Raw genomic sequence first — 22,106 nt, forward strand, 5'->3', positions numbered from 1 at the left:
GTATATATATATATTCATATATATATATATATATTCATATATATATATTCGTATATATATATGTATTCATATATATATATATTCATATATATATATATTCATATACATATATATTCATATATATATATATTCATATATATATATATTCATATATATATATATTCATATATATATATATTCATATACATATATATTCATATATATATATATGTATTCATTTATATATATATATATATTCATACATATATATATATTCATATATATATATGCATATATTTATATATATATATATATTCATATATATATATTCATATATATTCATATATATATTCATATATATATATTCATATATATATTCATATATATATATTCATATATATATTCATATATATATATTCATATATATATATATTCATATATATATATTCATATATATATATTCATATATATATATATATATTCATATATATATGTATACTTATATATATTCATATATATATGTATAATCATATATATATATTCATATATATATTCATATATATATATATTCATAAATATATATATATATATTCATATATATATGTATATTCATATATATATTCATATATATATATTCATATATATATTCATATATATATATATATTCATAAATATATATATATATATTCATATATATATGTATATTCATATATATATTCATATATATATATTCATATATATATTCATATATATATATTCATATATATATATATTCATATATATATATATATATATATATATATATATTCATATATATATATATTCATATATATATTCATATATATATATTCGTATATATATATATATTCAAGTATATATATATATGTTCATATATATATATATTCATATATATATATATTTATATATATACATATTCATATATATATATTCATATATATATATTCATATATATATATATATTCATATATATATATATTCATATATATATATATATATATTCATATATATATACATATATTCATATATATATATTCATATATATATATTCATATATATATATTCATATATATATATTCATATATATATATATATTCATATATATATATATATTCATATATATATATTCATATATATATATTCATATATATATTCATATATATATATTCATATATATTCATATATATATATATATTCATGTATATATATATATTCACATATATATATATATATATTCATGTATATATATATGTATATAGTATATATATATATTCATTTATATATATGTATATAATATATATATATTCATTTATATATATAGATATATATATGCATTGCATATATATATATTTATGTGTATATATATATATTCATGTATATATATATTGATGTATATATAAATATTGATGTGTATATATATATATTGATGTATATATATATATATATTGATGTATATATATATATTGATGTATATATATATATATATTGATGTATATATATATATATATTCATGTATATATATATATATTCATGTATATATATATATATATATATTCATGTATATATATATATATATATTCATGTATATATATATATGCATTGCATATATATATATTTATGTGTGTATATATATATATATATATTGATGTATATATATATATATTGATGTATATATATATATATATTCATGTATATATATATATATATATATTGATGTATATATATATTCATGTATATATATATATATATATATTGATGTATATGTATATATATATATATATATATATATTCAGTAGAGGATTTAATAAATACGAAATCTGCATTAATTAAAATATATTTAAGCGTATTTTACGACCCAGTGAAGCTGGGCGACCTCGCGGTTGTAGTAAAAAAAAATTAATAAAAAAAAAAAATTGTAAAATTAGGTGATTTCATTTATCATTAGGAATCTATATTTTTTTCTTGAAAATTCCCCACTTAACGACGTATTTCAATATTATACTTCGCCTTTTGGCTAGAAATAGGATGAAGGTGTAGTAACTGTTCTGATGCTGTACTTTATCTTTTCTGTCCTTGTTTTTCCAATCGGTGGGGGGGGGGATCTTTCCGACTTTGTTATTATTAATATTTCTGTCCCAATAATCCGGAGTATCCCTTTATGGGTGGGGTGGGGGAGTTGAATTTTCCCCACATTAAACACCGATTTTGTCGAACTCTACCTTCGTGGGAAGGGGTTGGAAGCAAATAAAATAGAGGCAAATTGCAAAAGTGAAAGTCGCCAAAACTGATCCTTAATAGAGAGAAGGGAAGGGTACTTGTACAGTTTAATCCAGACATTAAAAAATGAAAATATCGAAAAAAGGTTATATTGTACGTATCCGTTTTGGACTGAAGATCTCCGAAAAAAAAATTTACTTAATTTGATCGAATGTTTTTTGTTTTTGTTTTTTTTTTACAGCGGAAAAATACGTTTTTATTACAGCACGTTGAAGGTAGACATCTTGGATTTAAAAAAAAAAAAATTGGGGGGGGGGGGTAGAAACGCCACGGGGAGATAACTCCAGTGAAAGCGCCGACACGCCCTCCCCATCTTTATTACTAGCTTTTCTTCCTAAAAATCAAACCTTTTGCTCCGTATCATAACAAATTGTTTATTTCGCTGTAAAACAAAAACTACTTTATGAATTTCTTTTCGGAGAACTAACGGATACGAACAATTTAAACTTTTTTCGATGTTTTAATTTTTTAATGCCTTGATTAAACTGTACAAGTACCGAGAGAAGAAATAATAAATTTAATTAGTTTTTTGTTTGTTGTTTAAGATAAGGAAAGTATTTCCGCGAAGAAAAAAGAAACTGTCATATGTTAACAGTGTTAACTTAACACATGACTTCTACAGGTTTGGTTGATTCTCACTCTTTCTCCCTTGGCCCCCTCCCTCTTTATGCCGTCTACTGACATTACTATTACTACTACTACTGCCACACAACGCAATACTATTACTACTACTCTTACTGCTACCGCCACCATCATCGTAGCCTCTGAAGTACATGTAAAATAACTCGCTATAGTTACTTTTAGTTGGAAGGTCCCCCTGTTCTGTGTCCCCGACCTGAAGAAAAGCTCCACAGAAGAAAGAAAAGAGACCTTAGATCTCAAGTTAGTTTTTATCGCGAGAGAAAGGGAGGAGGAGATAGAGAGGGAGGGAGAGAACGAAAGAAAAATAAAGCGAAAGAGTGAAGAGAGAGATAGAGAGAGGGATTGAGATAGGGAGAGCGCCAACTTAAGAAAATACAAAACTTGTCCATCTATCCGTCTGTCTATCTATCCATCCATCTGATTTTTTCGACAGTATCCATAATCTTCAGTGTTCGGGGAAAAAAAAAAAAAAAATAGCAAACAAAAACAACACATTTATACCAACAAAAAAGACATCGACTTTTTAAGAAAGACTTGGTCTACCGTCCTTATTTGTTTGTTTTGTTTGTGTGTGTGATAACCAGTCTCCTCCTCCTCATATTAATAATCGATCGATAACCAAAGCCTAGCCAATCATGACTGATTCTCCGTCCAAGAACGGCACCTCGGAAACCGGGTTTTTCATGCCCACATCCAGCCCGGTTAAACCAAGGGTCAAGACTTCCATGTTCAACGTTGTCAACGATTGCGACGAAAACAAGTCCTTGCAATTCGGGGACAATTCCAGAAGAAAGCGACACGTGCCCCCGCCGGCTGACACGACCCCTGAAACGATGGCTTCTGCGCTCAACAACACCAGCAACGATACCCCGACACCATCGCCGGTCAAGGAAGAGGTAACCGAAGAAATAGCCCAAATGGAAGTGAGCACGACCCAGGCCCAACCAGTACTTCGAATGTCCGATGGGGTGAGCATCACGACCATAAATAATAATGATGATGGTGATTGCTAATCATCCCGCATCATTATTATCCTAAAATCTATTTTAACCCCCATCCCTGTCTTTCTCAAATTGTATTGTTACTTACTTACGAAATACTGACTGTAGTGCGAGATTATGTAGGCCCTTTTTGTTTTGGTGCAATTCCAGGTTACATTGGCCACTTGGCCAGTTCTGTTAACGATGTTTTTTTTTTTCTTTTGCTTTTTATTGCGTGCAAGAAGTCACATGTTTGTAATAGATATATTATAGAATTTAACAAGAAGTTCGATCGATGAAGGAGAAATCCTTTCAAATTGAGGTAATTTTAATTTTTGGACCAATTCAGAGTGTACCGTTTTGAGAACTCGATTTTCGTTATATTAAAAACCAATCTTGTGTCTAACTCTGCCCTCGTGGAGAGGCAAGTAAATAAAAATACGGAAAGAAGTTAACGAATTTCTATTATTTGTTGATTTTATTATTTATTTTTTTAATTTTAAAATAATATCTTTTTTTTACTGGAATTACGAAAACAAATTGATCACACGAACAACTTTCCAGAATTAAAAATAAATAAATAAATAAATAAATAAAATAAAATTTCCGTTTTAGTCCGGGTGGAAATATTACCGGGTAGAAGAGTGCAGGCAGGAGGACTGAAATAAAAAAATAATTTGAAATGTAATCATATTTACATTTAAAAAAAAAGGGGGGGGGGTAAAAAGAATCGTTTTGGGGGGGGGTTAAATCATATTTTATAGTTGATAAATACTTTATTAAATCAATAAATTTTCAAAACTGCAATGTAAGAATACGAATTTTATTCACATAAATTTATGTAATAAATTGTTTTAATGACTATGGCCATGTCATACCAAGTACTTGCCATTGTTTTTCATCGGCATGTGCGCTCTCTTTCCTTCTCTTGCCAGGAAAAAAATCGGTTATTCCTTTAGAGATTGTTGCTATTGAATTGGTACTTTCGTCATTGTGATACAAGTTTGATTATTGATAATGACAAAAATAATATTGAATGTTCTCATATATATTTATTTTCAGAAGTAAATAAATAAATTGAATTAAACTTCAAAATAGTTATTAAATTTTAAAAAATTCTTGATCAGTCATAACATCTTCGCAAATTGAAGAGAAAAAAAGAAGCTTTATTTAAAAATGGGCGGCATTCATAATGCTGAATAATAGAAGGATCCGTATTAAACGCCAATTTTACAAGGTATCATTTTACATGAAAGACCAGACCAAATTTATATTCCTCGAAAACTTTGTCCATTCTTTTGATTGCTATGTCTTTATGAATCTGTGCGTATTATTCTTATGCTCAAATTCAAATTCTAACGCAGCAGCAGTGCACTAGTGCACTAGTGACATTCGGGTCTTGAAATTATCTTTCATCTGTTTCAGCATTTCTATAGCAGACGTCTGGACCCAGAACACTCTTTTTATCGTTGTTTCCGTTTTTAAGTTCAGCACATGGCCACATATAATTGTAACGCGTTGTGGTGCCTGGTGCATTGCAAAACTAATTAAAAACTCGGTTGATTTTCTTAATATTGGCACCATATTATTCCTAAAGTTGAATAATTTCAATTAAAAATAATGCTAAAGTCTGTGAGTAGTAGATCAAGTTTTAGAGTTGGTTTCGGTTCATTTTCTTAAAAAAAAAAAATTAAACTTTTTTTTTGTATTAGATGAACATCATCTTCCTCCCATTAGATTCTACTTAAACCGTCGTAAAAACTCGGAGAAAAAACAAAACAAAAATAGGAGACTACTTTCGCAATTTAACGTAAAGTGATACCTATTTCCTGGTTATTTTAGCGTTTTTGGACAGTTAATGAAATTATTATTTTGCTATGGGAAATAAATCTTGTACGTATTTTTTTTTTTGGGGGGGGGTCAACCTTTTTAGACAATTGCGTTGAACTTAGAGATAGTGGTAAAAAAGTTTAATTGACTGCATAAAAAAGTTCTAATGGCCTACGAATTACGCGCACGCGCGAAACTGATCCCTCACTCTAAATTCTAAAACCTATTTCTTTCTTCTATTTCCGCCGAGTTCTTCATGTGGAATCACCTAAAAAAAAAAAAAGTAGAATTTCGTTTTAAGATTAGAGGAGAATGATTTCGCTACAAATTCGCTGATACATAAATTTATAAAAGAGATAATTATTATAATGTTTTTCTTTCTATGCCTACAATGCATATATTAACAATCAACACCTGGCTTTTAACACATCTGTCCAAAATCGAACGTGTTCTTGCAAGTCGATCAATCGATCGTGCATTTTTTTTTAAAGAAATATATATTTGGAAATTCACATTAAATTAGGATATTTAAAACGTTTTCCTGTTTTTGATCGATTTTATTTTCAATGGAATTGCTCAACCCCTCCAAAACTTTATTTAACTACTACTACTACTACTCTCTCTCTCTCTCGGATGTTGCATGTCCCCCAACCCACCCAATAAGTATTTCATGTTAGATAGTGTTATAAATTCTCTGTTAAAAACGTTTATTCATGTAAATCTTTGGTACTTCTAAAGCTGGGGATCCATATCGACCTAAACATTTGCAATTTACGGAACAGATTTTGTTATACCCTGATTCAAGATTATGATAAATTAAAGGGTTGAATAATTTTACTTCTACAGAATTTGAACATTCTTTTTTAACTTAACCCTAACCTAAGTTTCGGGTTTATTTCGGCGAAAGTCTGTTCCGGAATCATACTTTCTTCAAATCAAGTGTGTGTGTGTGTGTGTGTGTGTGTATATATATATATATATATATATATATATATATATTTTTTTTTTTTTTTTTTTTTTTCTCGTACAGTTTGAATCGTAAATTATTTCGGCCAGTTTATTCCGTAATTCGCATCCCGGTTGATATAGTCGGCTTGTTTTAATAAATTATCCAGCATTTTTATTGTTTGCTTTTTTTTTTATATATATATATATAATACATATATATATATATATATATATATATATATATATATATATATATATATATATATATACATACATATATATATATATATATATATATATATATATATATATACATATATATATATATATATATATATATATAATACATATATATATATATATATACATACATATATATATATATATATATATATATATATATATATATATATATTCTTGTATGCGTTAACTACCTTTATTACTACTACTACATTTTTAATGTTTATGTAATTCTAGCATTATTTCAGATTAAAAAAAAAATGATGACTACATATCGTCATATTATTACCTTTCGAAATCTTAATGAATCTGCCTGTTACAATAGAAACTTTTGGTGTTGATAACATTACTAGTGAAAAACAAACTTAGACACAACGTCTGTTTTTAATGTCGGGGGAAATCTTGTTGGCCAAAAAGGAGCACCCTGGAACATAATAATAATAATAATAATAATACCACCGATACCCCTAAGAAAATTCCTTATCCTCTTATTAAGGACAGAACAGATACTATACTTTCATCTTAATTTAAAAGGACAAAATAAGAAAGGCTTTACTTTTTGGTGCTTATGCACTTATTGTACTACTGACTGCGCTATTTTTTAAAATAGTATTTTCAAGTTTGACGGTATCATTTTTTATTATTAAATTGTTAGGTGAAAGTACAGATTAGTTACAAACACCTTCCCCTCCTCATGTTGTGAATGGCTTTCTAAATAATAACGTTATTATTTCAACAAGGTAATAAGAGCATAAGTACCATTTTTTTTTTTTTTTTTTTTTTTTTTTCCAAAGAGAACTTCATAAAAATCAACAACAGGGAAATGCTACCTCAGAAATATTGAAACAGCTATTATGTTAATAAATACTACTCCCCCTCCCCCTTATATAAAGAAACATAATCTCAGGTTGCTATTAAGGATAATTTGAACCTGCTACACATTAATTATGGTTTATTTAAAGTATGATAGATGGGTGCTTTTTGTCATCCACCAATGTCCCCCCCCCTTTTTTTTTACTTTACAGAAATTCAAAATTAAAAGATGCCCCCACCCCCCAAAAAAAAGAAACCAATCCTTTCATTTGCTCAATCTAACGCACTCATTACTTTTCTCATCAAAAATTTTGCAGTAAAAAATCACGTTTTCTCTCAACCACCCCTCCCCCGCCCGACCCTATTTACTTGCCTCCTTACGAGGACAGAGTTAGACAGTAGACACATGGTTGTTTTTTTAATGTGAGGAAAATCCAGCCCCCCAAGAAAGGGACAGTCTAAATTCAGACAAGCATTAGAATTACCTCAGTCTAGAAAAAATTCTCCTTTTCTATTTCGACCGGCACCCTTTATAATGGTGTATTTTATTTAGTAAGATGCATAAATTTCACGTCACCGGTTGTTCGTTCCACTACGGATGCACATTATAGTCATAATCTATAACGTTTTATTTTTATTTTATTTATTTATTACGTTAATAGATATGTTAGGAATGTTTCTTTGAATAATTAATTAACTTAAAGCAAATTAACTGAACATTTCGTGGCCTTCATTCTTGAATTAGTTACAATATAAATTGTTAAGATCAAAACTATTGTGTTTATGCGTTCAAACATTTTCCAGCATTCATTCTGCTTTGAGAAATCAAACGATGCATGCAATAATCCACTGCGTAAGAATTACATAAAACCCAAGTGCTTCATTACAACAAATATGCAAAGCACGCTATCATTTTATACTTAATAAAGTTATGCATTCAGCAGCAGCTTTTGTTTAATGTCTGATTTAAATACTGGCATGTATTAAATGGTGTGTAGAAATTGATTTTCAAAGTAACCTATCTCTGCCCAGGTTTTTATCCCTCGTTCACTCAAATCCATCCTTAAAACTTCCTCCCATGTGAACTGACCTTGCTAACGGTTCTATATCTCCTAACCCAAGCATCCTCGTCTGCTTTTTTTTTTCTTTTTCAATTTAACCATACCATTTGAAGTCCCCTGTTCTTCTGCACACATCTCCCTATACTGTCTAGATTTAATCCTGTCTTTAAGACTTGCATTACACATCTATCATTTTCATATAATTTTTCTTCATGCAACATATATCCTCAACTTTCACTCACCATATTTAACTTCCATACATAATCTCACTGCATACGCATGCCTGCCTAGACTCTTCCCTTAATTGACACTGGTAACACTCTGCTGGTTAGTCGTGGCAGAAGTTCTTAGAACTTATTCCATCCACTTTTAATTCTTGCAGTCACACTAGCACCTGTCCCTTCCTTGTGCTCCAATGTTATCACCTAGGTAACAAAATTTCTGCTTTGTAAATAATTATTTTCTTCTAAACAAAATCTTATTACAATATTAAGCAAACTTTTTGCTTTTATTTATTTTCTGTATTTCAGAACTTGCCAGTTATCCCTGTTATGTATTTTAGGAGGAATAAACACAGACTGCTCAATCATATTAATAAAAGAAATATTAATTATGTATACTATGTTTCTGAATTTTGGAGATTAGGATTGATAATTTGGAATATTCGGACTGTTGTTCTCGTCAACAACTCTCAGTTAAATAAGATGTTCCATTCGAAATTCTATGCAAATTTCAAAGTTCCATAGAAAGATTTCTGAAGAAGGTCAGCGATTACATCGACCAAAACGTTGTGCGAATAACACTCGGGATAAGAACAGTAGTCTGAATAATCCAAAAGTGAGGATCGTTTCCAAAGTAAAGTCTCCTATTTTTTTTTTTTTTTACCCCAAAATTAAAAAGCTATCATAACAGAAGTGATACTGTTTAAACGAGCTAATTTATTTTTTCTACATAGTCACCACCATTCTCAATACACTTTTGCCAGGAATTCAATGATGCATCTCTGCTTTAGCCACACGTCCATGATTGGGGTTGTTTTCTTAGAGTCTCATGCTGTAAATGTCTGCAAATTGCATTGTTATGATGACTGAACTCGTGCATTCATAAACTAAAAGTTTCATATCTCTTTGCAGATATTGAGGGTGTGAACCCTCTTGAATGTTTACTGTTGTGCCTGCATTTAGCATTAGTAATACAATAATTAACCATGTTCAGATTGGGTAAGAAATTTGAAAATTCCTCAGTTAAAAAAGGTTACACCTTTAATATAAAAAAAAACAAAAAAACAAAAAAAAAACAGGCAAATAACGAAGAATTGTATTCGCTCCAAAACCTCTGACATATTTAAAGTTTTTTAAGATTCCCTGATAACGGATTTTTTTTTTTTTTTTTTTTTTTTAACTGAACAAGCTTATATTTTTCATGCAGTATAATTTTGATGGCTTGGAATTATTTAGGGAACCAACCCTCTTGAAGTTATTGAAAGGTTTAAAAGTCTTTCAACATTATGAATCCCTTGTGAGACAGGTACACCAGCTAGTTTGATTGTTAAAGGTCGATAAAAATATTTAAAGGATATAATTGAGATTATTGTGTGTAAGCTGCTCTAGCAGGACTATCCGATGTTGCCCGAGGTCATGAATAACAAAATAGTTTTTGAAAAGTATGTATTAGGCTTTTTTTAAACCTCCACCTCCACTCTCTCTCTTTCTCTCACCTATTGTCTACCAGCCTTCACCTTTCTCTCTCTCTCTCTCTCTCTCTCTCTCTCTTTCTAGCAACTGATTTAATATAACGAAAAAACTGGTTCGATATTATAGGTAGAAAGAAAGAAAACTGATCGTCTGTTTGACTGTTTCAGTGATGTTTTTGAAACCATGACCAGTAAGAATGAACAAGAAAAAGATAACCCTCTCTTCTCCTGCAAACACTAATTTAGTTCATGGCAACCCCAACGGAATAAATAGTTGTTTTTTTTTTTTAAACCATAACCAATTTAGAATCACAGGGAAACTTATTATATAGAGTTTGTAAGTGTATCTTATGTAGTTTCTTGCAGATTTTCTTTATCTAATAGACTAGCTGAACACAATGTTGATCCTATTTAAGATTTGTGTCAACTTAAAAAAATATATAATGAAATATTTTCCATTTAATTTTGTTGACATTATTATTTTTTCGAAAATTACATAGAACTTCCCATCTATGGAAAGCATTACTATGGAACTGCTCCCCTGCAGGCTACAACATGGTCTTCAAATCCAGTGTCAATAAATACTTGTCATAAACCGTATCCATAATTAATCAAACTCTGTTCATTCCATCATTCTCAATTCTCTCACAGTATGTTTCATCTTTGAACCGAAAATCCATCCATCTCATTAATCTTTATCCTCAAACTTCTTTTGGCCTTAATAATTATTGGTTAGTCAAAAATATAATAATCCACAAAAGTCCGAGTTGTAATATTCTACTAGAGGTTTCTAAATTTAGAACAAGAATTTATTTTCTCACTACAACGAAAAAAATTTTTCCTTTCTATTTTAGTGTGACTAGCATCAGACAGAATTTCCATGAACAGAGGATCTTTCCAAGGGCTTCTAGTTTGTGACACAACCACGGGACTGCTTTTCTGTGGATTACAACATCAAATCCAATGTTAAGACATACTTAATACAATACAATGTATAAATTATATATACAATATAATGTATTAATACAATTAATACGATGTTAAGAAAAACTGTTTCCATAGATAATCAAATTTTTTGCATTCCATTACTTATTCCCAATCCTCTCTAAATATTCTTTATCATTAAACCGACAATACACCCATCTCATTAACCATTATTTTTGAGTGGCCCTTGGCCATTATAAGCAGTGACTCATTAGTAAAAAAGAAAAACAAATTTCTGACTGAAATTTTTCAAAAGATGCCTCATCCTCTCTCTATAGAAAAGTGATATCAGGGTTCGTTCACCTGATCTATAACTTTTCTATAAATATCCGAATGCTAAAATCTATGAGCATAAGCCAATGAGAAACGGGAAGATTTTATTTGTCATAGAATTGAAACTATTCCAGGAACAATGACTAAGTGATTATTGCAGAACTAAAGGAGTGTTTAGCAAGCATTTTAATGTATCATCTTTTTAAAACTTACTAATATACGAAGCAAAATGGTAAATATTGTTCTTTACCTTTTGGAAAATTCGATGTTGAATAAGAATTAATGTTGCTTAGTTATTTATGTTCTAACTTAGTGAGATCAATATGTCACATATTTTTTCTGTTTGAAATGTTTTTAAACTCACATACTTAACGTAATACACAATGGTGAAAGTATTACAGTAGAACTAAGAGTAGATATAACTCAAGAGGATGGCTCTTCCCACACATCATCCTTCTATTGTATCAAAAGAGGAAGGGTAGAATCAATCCCAGATAATTATTCAGCACTGAAAAGGAAACCAGTGCCAAGAGTGATGAATCCCGTACTTTACATTGAACTAATTGTGTCATATTTATTTTTATAGCAGGGAAATAAATATATCGCCAGAGCATTATAATCAGTGCTGTGGAGTCAATAGCATAAAGATTCTGATTTTGACTCTTGATTTTTTTTTTTTTTTTTTTTTTTTTTTTTTCAGAAAATTAAAAAATTTCTAGATTATTCCTGGTATTTTAAATGGTCTAATTCCAATTCTTGAAAATTTACATGATCTGATTTCAGTTCTTGAAATTTTGAAATGTTTGACTACAATTCCTGAAGTTTTGAAAGATTAGGCCCTGACTCCGACTTTTGAAATTCTTAAAGGTTTGGCTCCATGTCCTAAAAATTTTAAAGGTCTTGCTCCAGTTCTTGAAAGACATCCTGCTCGGGTTCTTGAAAATTTGAAGGATTCCTTTCTAGTTCTTGAAAATTTAAAGGATCCCACTCTGGTTCCTGGTTCCTGAAAATTTGAAGGGTCCCACTCTGGTGTCTGAAAATTTGAAGGGTCCTGCTCTGGTCTCTGAACATTTGAAAGGGCCTACTCCAGTTCTTGAACATTTGAAGATTTCCAGTTCCGATTCTTAAAAACTGAAATGGTTTAGCTCCGGTTCCTGAAAATTTGAAGGGATTCACTCCAGTGCTTGAAAATTTGAAGGATCCCGCTCTGGTTTCTGAACATTTTAAAGGTCCTGCTTCAATCTCTAAACATTTGAAGGGTCCCTTTCCAGTTCTGGAACATTTGAAAGGTCCCTCTTCAGTTCTGGAACATTTGAAAGGTCCCTGTCCAGTTTTGGAATATTTGAAGGGTCCCTCTCCAGTTCTGGAACATTTGAAGGGTCCCTCTTCAGTTCTGGAACATTTGAAAGGTCCCTGTCCAGTTTTGGAACATTTGAAGGGTCCCTGTCTAGTTCTGGAACATTTGAAGGATCCCTGTCCAGTTCTGGAACATTTGAAGGGTCCCTCTCTAGTTCTGAAACATTTGAAGGGTCCCTCTCTAGTTCTGGAACATTTGAACATTCTGGAACATTTGAAGGGTCCCTGTCCAGTTCTGGAACATTTGAAGGGTCCCTGTCCAGTTCTGGAACATTTGAAGGATCCCTCTCCAGTTCTGGAACATTTGAAGGGTCCCTCTCTAGTTCTGGAACATTTGAAGGGTCCATCTCCAGTTCTGAAACATTTGAACGTTCTGGAACATTTGAAGGGTCCCTGTCTAGTTCTGAAGCATTTGAAGGGTCCCTCTCTAGTTCTGGAACATTTGAAGGGTCCCTCTCTAGTTCTGGAAGATTTGAAAGGTCCCTTTCCAGTTTTGGAACATTTGAAGGGTCCCTCTCCAGTTTTAAAAGATTTGAAGGGTCCCTCTCCAGTTTTGGAACATTTGAAGGGTCCCTCTCCAGTTTTGGAAGATTTGAAGGGTCCCTCTCTAGTTCTGGAACATTTGAAGGGTCCCTCTCCAGTTTTGGAAGATTTGAAGGGTCCATCTCCAGTTTTGGAACATTTGAAGGGTCCATCTCCAGTTTTGGAACATTTGAAGGGTCCCTCTCCAGTTTTGGAACATTTGAAGGGTTCCTCTCCAGTTCTGGAACATTTGAAGGGTCCCTCTCTCGTTCTGGAACATTTGAATGGTCCCTCTCCAGTTCTGGAACATTTGAAGGGTTCCTCTCCAGTTCTGGAACATTTGAAGGGTCCCTCTCTAGTTCTGGAACATTTGAAGGGTCCCTGTCCAGTTCTGGAACATTTGAAGGGTCCCTGTCCAGTTCTGGAACATTTGAAGGGTCCCTGTCCAGTTCTGGAACATTTGAAGGGTCCCTGTCCAGTTCTGGAATATTTGAAGGGTCCCTCTCTAGTTCTGGAACATTTGAAGGGTCCCTGTCCAGTTCTGGAACATTTGAAGGGTCCCTCTCTCGTTCTGGAACATTTGAATGGTCCCTCTCCAGTTCTGGAACATTTGAAGGGTCCCTCTCCAGTTTTGGAAGATTTGAAGGGTCCCTCTCCAGTTTTGGAACATTTGAAGGGTCCCTCTCCAGTTTTGGAAGATTTGAAGGGTCCCTCTCCAGTTCTGGAACATTTGAAGGGTCCCTCTCCAGTTTTGGAACATTTGAAGGGTCCCTCTCCAGTTTTGGAACATTTGAAGGGTCCCTCTCCAGTTTTGGAACATTTGAAGGGTCCCTCTCTCGTTCTGGAACATTTGAATGGTCCCTCTCCAGTTCTGGAACATTTGAAGGGTCCCTCTCTCGTTCTGGAACATTTGAAGGGTCCCTCTCTCGTTCTGGAACATTTGAATGGTCCCTCTCCAGTTCTGGAACATTTGAAGGGTTCCTCTCTAGTTCTGGAACATTTGAAGGGTCCCTGTCCAGTTCTGGAACATTTGAATGGTCCCTGTCCAGTTCTGGAACATTTGAAGGGTCCCTGTCCAGTTCTGGAACATTTGAAGGGTCCCTGTCCAGTTCTGGAATATTTGAAGGGTCCCTCTCTAGTTCTGGAACATTTGAAGGGTCCCTCTCCAGTTCTGGAACATTTGAACATTCTGGAACATTTGAAGGGTCCCTGTCCAGTTCTGGAAGATTTGAAGGGTCCCTCTCCAGTTTTGGAACATTTGAAGGGTCCCTCTCCAGTTTTGGAACATTTGAAGGGTCCCTCTCCAGTTCTGGAACATTTGAAGAGTCCCTCTCCAGTTTTGGAACATTTGAAGGGTCCCTCTCCAGTTTTGGAACATTTGAAGGGTCCCTCTCCAGTTTTGGAACATTTGAAGGGTCCCTCTCTCGTTCTGGAACATTTGAATGGTCCCTCTCCAGTTCTGGAACATTTGAAGGGTTCCTCTCCAGTTCTGGAACATTTGAAGGGTTCCTCTCCAGTTCTGGAACATTTGAAGGGTCCCTCTCTAGTTCTGGAACATTTGAAGGGTCCCTGTCCAGTTCTGGAACATTTGAAGGGTCCCTGTCCAGTTCTGGAACATTTGAAGGGTCCCTGTCCAGTTCTGGAACATTTGAAGGGTCCCTGTCCAGTTCTGGAATATTTGAAGGGTCCCTCTCTAGTTCTGGAACATTTGAAGGGTCCCTCTCCAGTTCTGGAACATTTGAAGGGTCCCTCTCTCGTTCTGGAACATTTGAATGGTCCCTCTCCAGTTCTGGAACATTTGAAGGGTCCCTGTCCAGTTTTGGAAGATTTGAAGGGTCCCTCTCCAGTTTTGGAAGATTTGAAGGGTCCCTCTCCAGTTTTGGAAGATTTGAAGGGTCCCTCTCCAGTTCTGGAACATTTGAAGGGTCCCTCTCCAATTTTGGAACATTTGAAGGGTCCCTCTCCAGTTTTGGAACATTTGAAGGGTCCCTCTCCAGTTTTGGAACATTTGAAGGGTCCCTCTCTCGTTCTGGAACATTTGAATGGTCCCTCTCCAGTTCTGGAACATTTGAAGGGTCCCTCTCTAGTTCTGGAACATTTGAAGGGTCCCTGTCCAGTTCTGGAACATTTGAAGGGTCCCTGTCCAGTTCTGGAACATTTGAAGGGTCCCTGTCCAGTTCTGGAATATTTGAAGGGTCCCTCTCTAGTTCTGGAACATTTGAAGGGTCCCTCTCCAGTTCTGGAACATTTGAACATTCTGGAACATTTGAAGGGTCCCTCTCTAGTTCTGGAACATTTGAAGGGTCCCTCTCCAGTTTTTGAACATTTGAAGGGTCCATCTCCAGTTTTGGAACATTTGAAGGGTCCATCTCCAGTTTTGGAACATTTGAAGGGTCCATCTCCAGTTTTGGAACATTTGAAGGGTCCATCTCCAGTTTTGGAACATTTGAAGGGTCCATCTCCAGTTTTGGAACATTTGAAGGGTCCATCTCCAGTTTTGGAACATTTGAAGGGTCCATCTCCAGTTTTGGAACATTTGAAGGGTCCATCTCCAGTTCTGAAACATTTGAAGGGCCCAGGTATGGATTCTTAAAAACTGAAAAGGTTCAGTTCTCGTTCCTGAAAATTTAAAGTATCCCGCTTTAGTTTCTTGAAAATTTAAAGGATCCAGAATTATTTGTAAATAACATTGTTTGCACTTCACTTGCTTTATTTTTCTAGAGAAAAAAGTGTATCTTTTCATGATTTTAGTTTTCTAACAATTTAATTGTTGAATTAATAAATTAATAATGTAATGGCATGAAAATTCAACTTAATTTTAAGAATCCTATTTAGAAAAAAAATTGCTTTAACAATGAAAAATAAAATATTGAAAGAATTTATGGCTTTAAAGATATCAGTTCGATTTTATTGACAAACAATTTTCTTCTTTTAATGTAAATATGTTCTTGCAGTACAGAGTGGAGGGAATGAAACAGTATGGCCTTGCAATTTTTCTTCTTCACATCTATGGCTTAGAAAGTTGTTTGTGTATGTGTGTGTCCATCTAAAAGTCAGAAACTACTAAAGCTATATGTACAAAGTTGATATATTCTTTTTTTCAATATTTCTCTGGAGGAAGGCACTTTTTGTGTTATACTTGCTCTTTTGACAATCAAAATTAATCAGGGATAGAGTCGAGCCAAGAGTTTCCCTCGATCAAGCCATTGTTAAGATGGCGTGTTCACTGTTGGCTGAGGTGGGTGCTGGTCTTGTGCAATTCTAGGAGGCCCACCCTCTCAGGCTTTGCTTCTTCCCCCTTTGAAAAGGAGATTAGTTTATTACTGAGGTGCCCTTATCGAGGAATGCTGACAAGGCTATCCAGGCAATATCTGCAGGTCAGAATCCTCTTCCTCTAGGACATTTGACTTTTCAAATCCCACTTTCCCACCTTGTGCCAATTCTGTCAGTATTCTGTTTATGCCTCTGACAACTGTTTGGTGTACACATGCGATAATTTTTTAAGTTATGGTCGTTTCAAATTATCATTTGATTGGTTATATTTAATGCATAGTATGTGAAAAAAACAATCATTTATAAAAAACATATTTCTCTTATTCAGCAGCAGCAGCAGCTTTGAACAAGTGAAAAATATTTGTAAACGTAAGGTCATCTTGTGGTAAATGAAAATTGACCACAGTGCAAACAATAATTATAATATCAAAATAACATAAACATTGAGCAAATTGCTATTACCTCTCAAAAAAAAAAAAAAAAAATTCAAAAGTAACTCATGACTGTTTGTGTAACATTCATTTCATCAGTTAACACATTGAATCTTCTTAATATGATTTAAAGCATAGTAGAGATATTTTTCATAACAGAGTTGGATATTTCTTTTAATAGTAAATGAATAATTAAAAAAGACAACTCAACTATTTAAAAACAGATAAAAAACACATTGATAAAAGTTTATAAATTTTATTCACTCACGTTTTCAACCGGTATTTTTCAATCCCTGTATTAAACCCATTCTGTAGGTGAGTGGTCATTTTGTGATTGTTTCTATTAGTATTGATACTAACAATATCATGTGCATTACATTTTAAATCTATAGATCTATAAAAGTCAGAATGTGCATGAGGACACTTCTCAACCTATATACTCAACAAATATTTGACATACACCCTTGAAATTTGGTATAGAGGGTATTCAGACATATGGAAAAAATTTTAATCAGTTTTCATCTGGAAAAAAAAATCGGTTTCATCTGCTAAGTGACAAAATTTAAAAATTGGTACATGAGGGGGTCATCAGATTTTTATCTGTTTATCAACTGTTTTGTGAATGCACATGCATGAATCATTCACGTGATAGATTCCTTTTGTTAAGAATAAGTAGGTTTGAAAACATTTTTTAAACATTATGCCAAGCTGGCCTAATGGTTATTGTACTTGACTCACTGTCTTTAGGTTTTTGTTTCAATCTCAGTTTGAGTATATATATTTTTTTTTTTTTTTTACTTACAAGAAGTGAACTGTTGAGAAAAAAACACAATATTCACATGGACATGTCTCATTTTCTGTATGGATTAAAATATATTTATGAGTATTTTATGACAGGGTAACACCAGGCGGCTTGCTAGTATCATATAAAGGGAAAAAGATATAATTTTCTTTACGTGTGAGTCCTATCAAAACAATCCAAAAAATGAATGAATTATCACAAGTTTAAAGGAATTTCACTATATTTACCAATTTTCAAACATTAAACTCTAGGCTACTTTGTAATACCTATTGCGAGTATAAAAAGTTGCTGTATTATACTTAAGGTGGTAACCAAAATATCCAATATCTTTTTACCCAAGTTTATTTTTATTATTTATCAGTCAGACTACTGTTCTCATCTTGAGTGTGATTTTCACAATGTTTTGGTTGATGTAACCTCCGACCTTCTTACTAATGTGGAAACATTTTAAAATAAATACCTAAAAATAAAAAATCATCTGTGAGGAATAATTCTTATATTAGCATTCCCTATTTGGCCTTTTAACTTGGATACTGAATCTACCAAAAAAGTGTGGTTATTTTATTTATTACCTTTCCAGGAGATTACACACAAGATCAAGCATGAGTTTGATGAAAGTTTTCTATTGAACAAACTTGATTCAGACTTATCCTAGAGTGGTCTCTAGGAGGACCTTGATAAGTGGTGACCCCAAGTAAAAAAAAAATGGCATATCCAGTCAGTGTCATTAACCATTTATCTTTCCACCATAGTTGAGATGATGGGGTTCATACGCTCATGCCAGATAATAACTGTTTCCAGGTCCCACCTCTCAACGTTGGCATCTCTTGCAATGACATCTGAGTATTCTACCTCTGGAGTAGGTAGAAGGGTTCCATAGAAGTATGGAATGAATAACTTCATTTACTTCTCTAAAACAATGGTCTGCAAACCAAACACAATAGATTCTCAATCAATGGATTTGTGTGTTTTGCACCTGACATGTCTTTGTTTGCCAGATGCAGTGGCAGAAATTACCAGAGGGCAATGGATTCTGATATTGATTTCTTTTTTTTTTTTTATGGAAATCGCTCCAGACAATGCATGAAGCCACCTAATGTAAGGAGCTAAAGAGAAAAAAAAATTCTATTTGAAGGTCAAAAGCGAGCCAAAGATAAGTGTGAAATGGATAGATTGTGACCCAGAAAACAGCAATTCTTCCCTCTCTGTCAGAATAATAGCTCATGGAATGTAAGAACTAAGAATAAAATAAGGAAATTGGAAGTTATGAGGCTGCCAAAAGTAAACCCAACGTCCACTTTCGATTCTTCTTAGTTTTTCACCAGAGCTTTGTAAGTTGGGTAGTTCTAATGCTGCCATGTTGCCACTACCCCTACCATTGTAAAGAAAAGTTTAACTTTACAAGGATGGATGCTGCTGCTGCTACTACTACTACTACTACTAGTTGTCGATTAGATCTTATTAGGACGTTCATTGAGTCTTGCTTCTCTTTTATGAGCCATTTATTGCTATTGTTCAAGATATATATTAAAACAAGAGGAATATTATAATAATTTAAGGCTTCCTTAAAGTGTATAGGATCATTAAATTGGCTTGGACCTCATGCATAATCACGGCAGCCTATGCATGGTGGTTCTGAGCAAGATTGCACAGAATGGTTGACTAATCAGGATTCTATTCTTACTCTTGAAAGCTGACCATTTATGGACTCATCCAAGTCATTCTTGACGATTGTCACAAATGTCTTCAACTACCGATCAATACACTGGGGCTAATGTTGATTCTTGTCCAATCATTGCGAGAAGGTCATTCTTTCTTGATCAAAATCTTCTATAGTGAAACCCAACCTGTGAGCTAAGAATTAAAGATGTATAAATATTATTTTATTAAAAAAAAAAAAGTTTTCAACTTGTGTATCAATTTGAGGAATATTTGGTTACCAAATTACTATCAGGAATTTTTGGATAATGTTACCTAAAAGTATATACCAAAAAAGGGAAATTCTTCAATTTAAAAAAATTTTTTTTTTTATTTCATTTTATCTTTTTTGTTCATGTTTCAAACTATTGCGTTTTTTTTTTGTTTTTTTTACTAAGTGGCAGTATAGAAGTTTTAATTTCTGTCTTTTTTCCCCCCTAGAATTATTAAAAACAAAAAATCCATCAAATAATTTTGGATGGACTGGAAATTTAATAGGATGAAATTTATGCAAAGTTTATTGCACCGAATATAAGCATCTACATATTTTTTTATTATTATCTAGTGATTTACCCAGGACTTTACGCCTGTGTCCGTCTGGACTACCATGTTGAATTCTTGCCTTTAACTGAGGAGAAACAAACAATTACAATTTAGATATCTTCTACTTTATATCTATTAATTTTGTTTTGGACCCTATAAAAAAAATAAATAAAAATAAATAAAAACTCCAGAAAACTGAATTTTAAGAAAAAAAAAAAAAAAAGGAATGTTTATCTCTAACACATGAAAAATTAATTTTTACATAATATCAAAAAAAAAAAAAAAAAAAAAAAAAAAAAGCATATGACGGTTTCTCTTTCTATTTTATACATCATAAAAGAATATTTTATGCATCATAAAAGAATATTTTATGCATCATAAAAGAATATTTTTAATGTTACAAACACATACTTTTTTAATGACACATAAGAAGTATTATATTGCCCCCCCCCCCTGATTTATTGGAGTGGGACGTATATTTTCAGTGGCACCTGTGCGTCCATTAGTCCGGATGATTGCCAGATAACCGTCCATTAGTTTTTCCTGAAATTTTGCCACAAATTGTATTTTATTTTTTTGCGAAAATTTCCGTTGCGTCCTCAGGGGCTCAAAAGAGGTTAAAAATAGCCGAAAATGGCACGTTTTGGCCCATAACTTTTGATCCATCAATTAGAATTTTTTGAAAGTTGCCTAAAATGTGGAGTCCATTGTTCTTAATATAAATCCAATATGGGTGACCCTAGCAAAATTCTGGTTCACATCCCTGGGAACTTTCAGTGCTAAAAACGCCTCTTTTTGTGGCTCTTTTTTTCATATTTCTCAACAAAAACTTGATATGTCTTAATATATAGTGGTTTTTCATGGTGATCAATTCAAATATACATGTGTTAAGGCCTGAAACTGCACCGCTATCCATTTACACTGGGATTCGGCATCCCCATGGGTTCAAAAGAGGTCAAAAATGGCCGAAAATGGCCAAAAATTAAACTTTTTGCCCCATAGTGTTTGATCCATCCATTAGGTTTTCCTAAAACTTGGCCAAAATGTGGAGTCCATTGTTCTTAATATAAATTCAGTATAGGTGACCCTGGCAAAATTTTGGTTTGCATCCCTCTGGGATTTTTAGGCTAAAAAAGCATACCTTTTTGGCGCTCTTTTTTCATATTACTCAAAAACTCAATGTATGCCTATATAGTGGTTTTCCATGGTGCTGAATTCAAATATACGTCTTAAGGCGTGAAACTGAACTGTTTGTCCATTTTCGCTGGTATTCAGCATTCCTAGGAGCTCAAAAGGGATCACAAATGCACAAAAATTGAAAAAAGGACACTTTTTTACCCTATAACTTTTGCCCCATCCATTAGGTTTTCCTGAAACTTGGCGAAAATGTGAAGTCAACGTTGGCCTTTCACACTTCTCACATTCCTGATTTCCTATGTTTTGTGGCGTCATCTCATATGCAACACCAGAGGGGGACCACGCACGCATGCGTGGCTTATTATATTCTTCATCTCATTAAGAAATATTATAAAAATAAAATCGTTGATTGCATTCTGTTTTTAATCTATTGCTTGTAAGTAATGCCAATCAATATGCGCCATGTTTTTTACTAGTGAAATAAAAGAGAACAATGGCTTCCGTTTATTATTGTTAATTAAATTCCAAACTCCTTTCTTGTGTAAATCTGTCATTATTTTAAATTTGATTTGCTCATGTCAAAAAATTAATTGCTTGTGTAATTAA

At 32.6% G+C, this 22,106-nt stretch overlaps 1 protein-coding gene across 7 annotated transcripts in view; it reads left to right on the forward strand.

The window, feature by feature from the left end:
- The first annotated feature begins 2,995 nt into the window (after positions 1 to 2,995).
- The window catches only part of LOC145303547 (dihydropyrimidinase-like), a 486,844-nt gene continuing 467,733 nt past the window's right edge, over positions 2,996 to 22,106 (forward strand). For 3 of the 7 annotated variants that reach the window (XR_013873734.1, XM_080145018.1, XM_080145023.1), the window contains exon 1: positions 3,278 to 3,884. Coding sequence is in view for 6 of the 7 variants with exons in the window: in XM_080145018.1 (XP_080001144.1) it covers positions 3,552 to 3,884 (333 nt within the window). In the remaining variant the exon portion in view is untranslated. Of the gene's footprint in view, positions 3,885 to 22,106 lie in introns of all 7 variants that reach the window. The other 4 variants (XM_080145019.1, XM_080145022.1, XM_080145021.1 and 1 more) reach the window with 3 other exon arrangements.

The sequence above is a fragment of the Euprymna scolopes genome, chromosome 19 (genome assembly GCF_053919585.1).
Source record: "Euprymna scolopes isolate OS-2025 chromosome 19, ASM5391958v1, whole genome shotgun sequence".
Classification (NCBI taxonomy): domain Eukaryota; kingdom Metazoa; phylum Mollusca; class Cephalopoda; order Sepiida; family Sepiolidae; genus Euprymna; species Euprymna scolopes.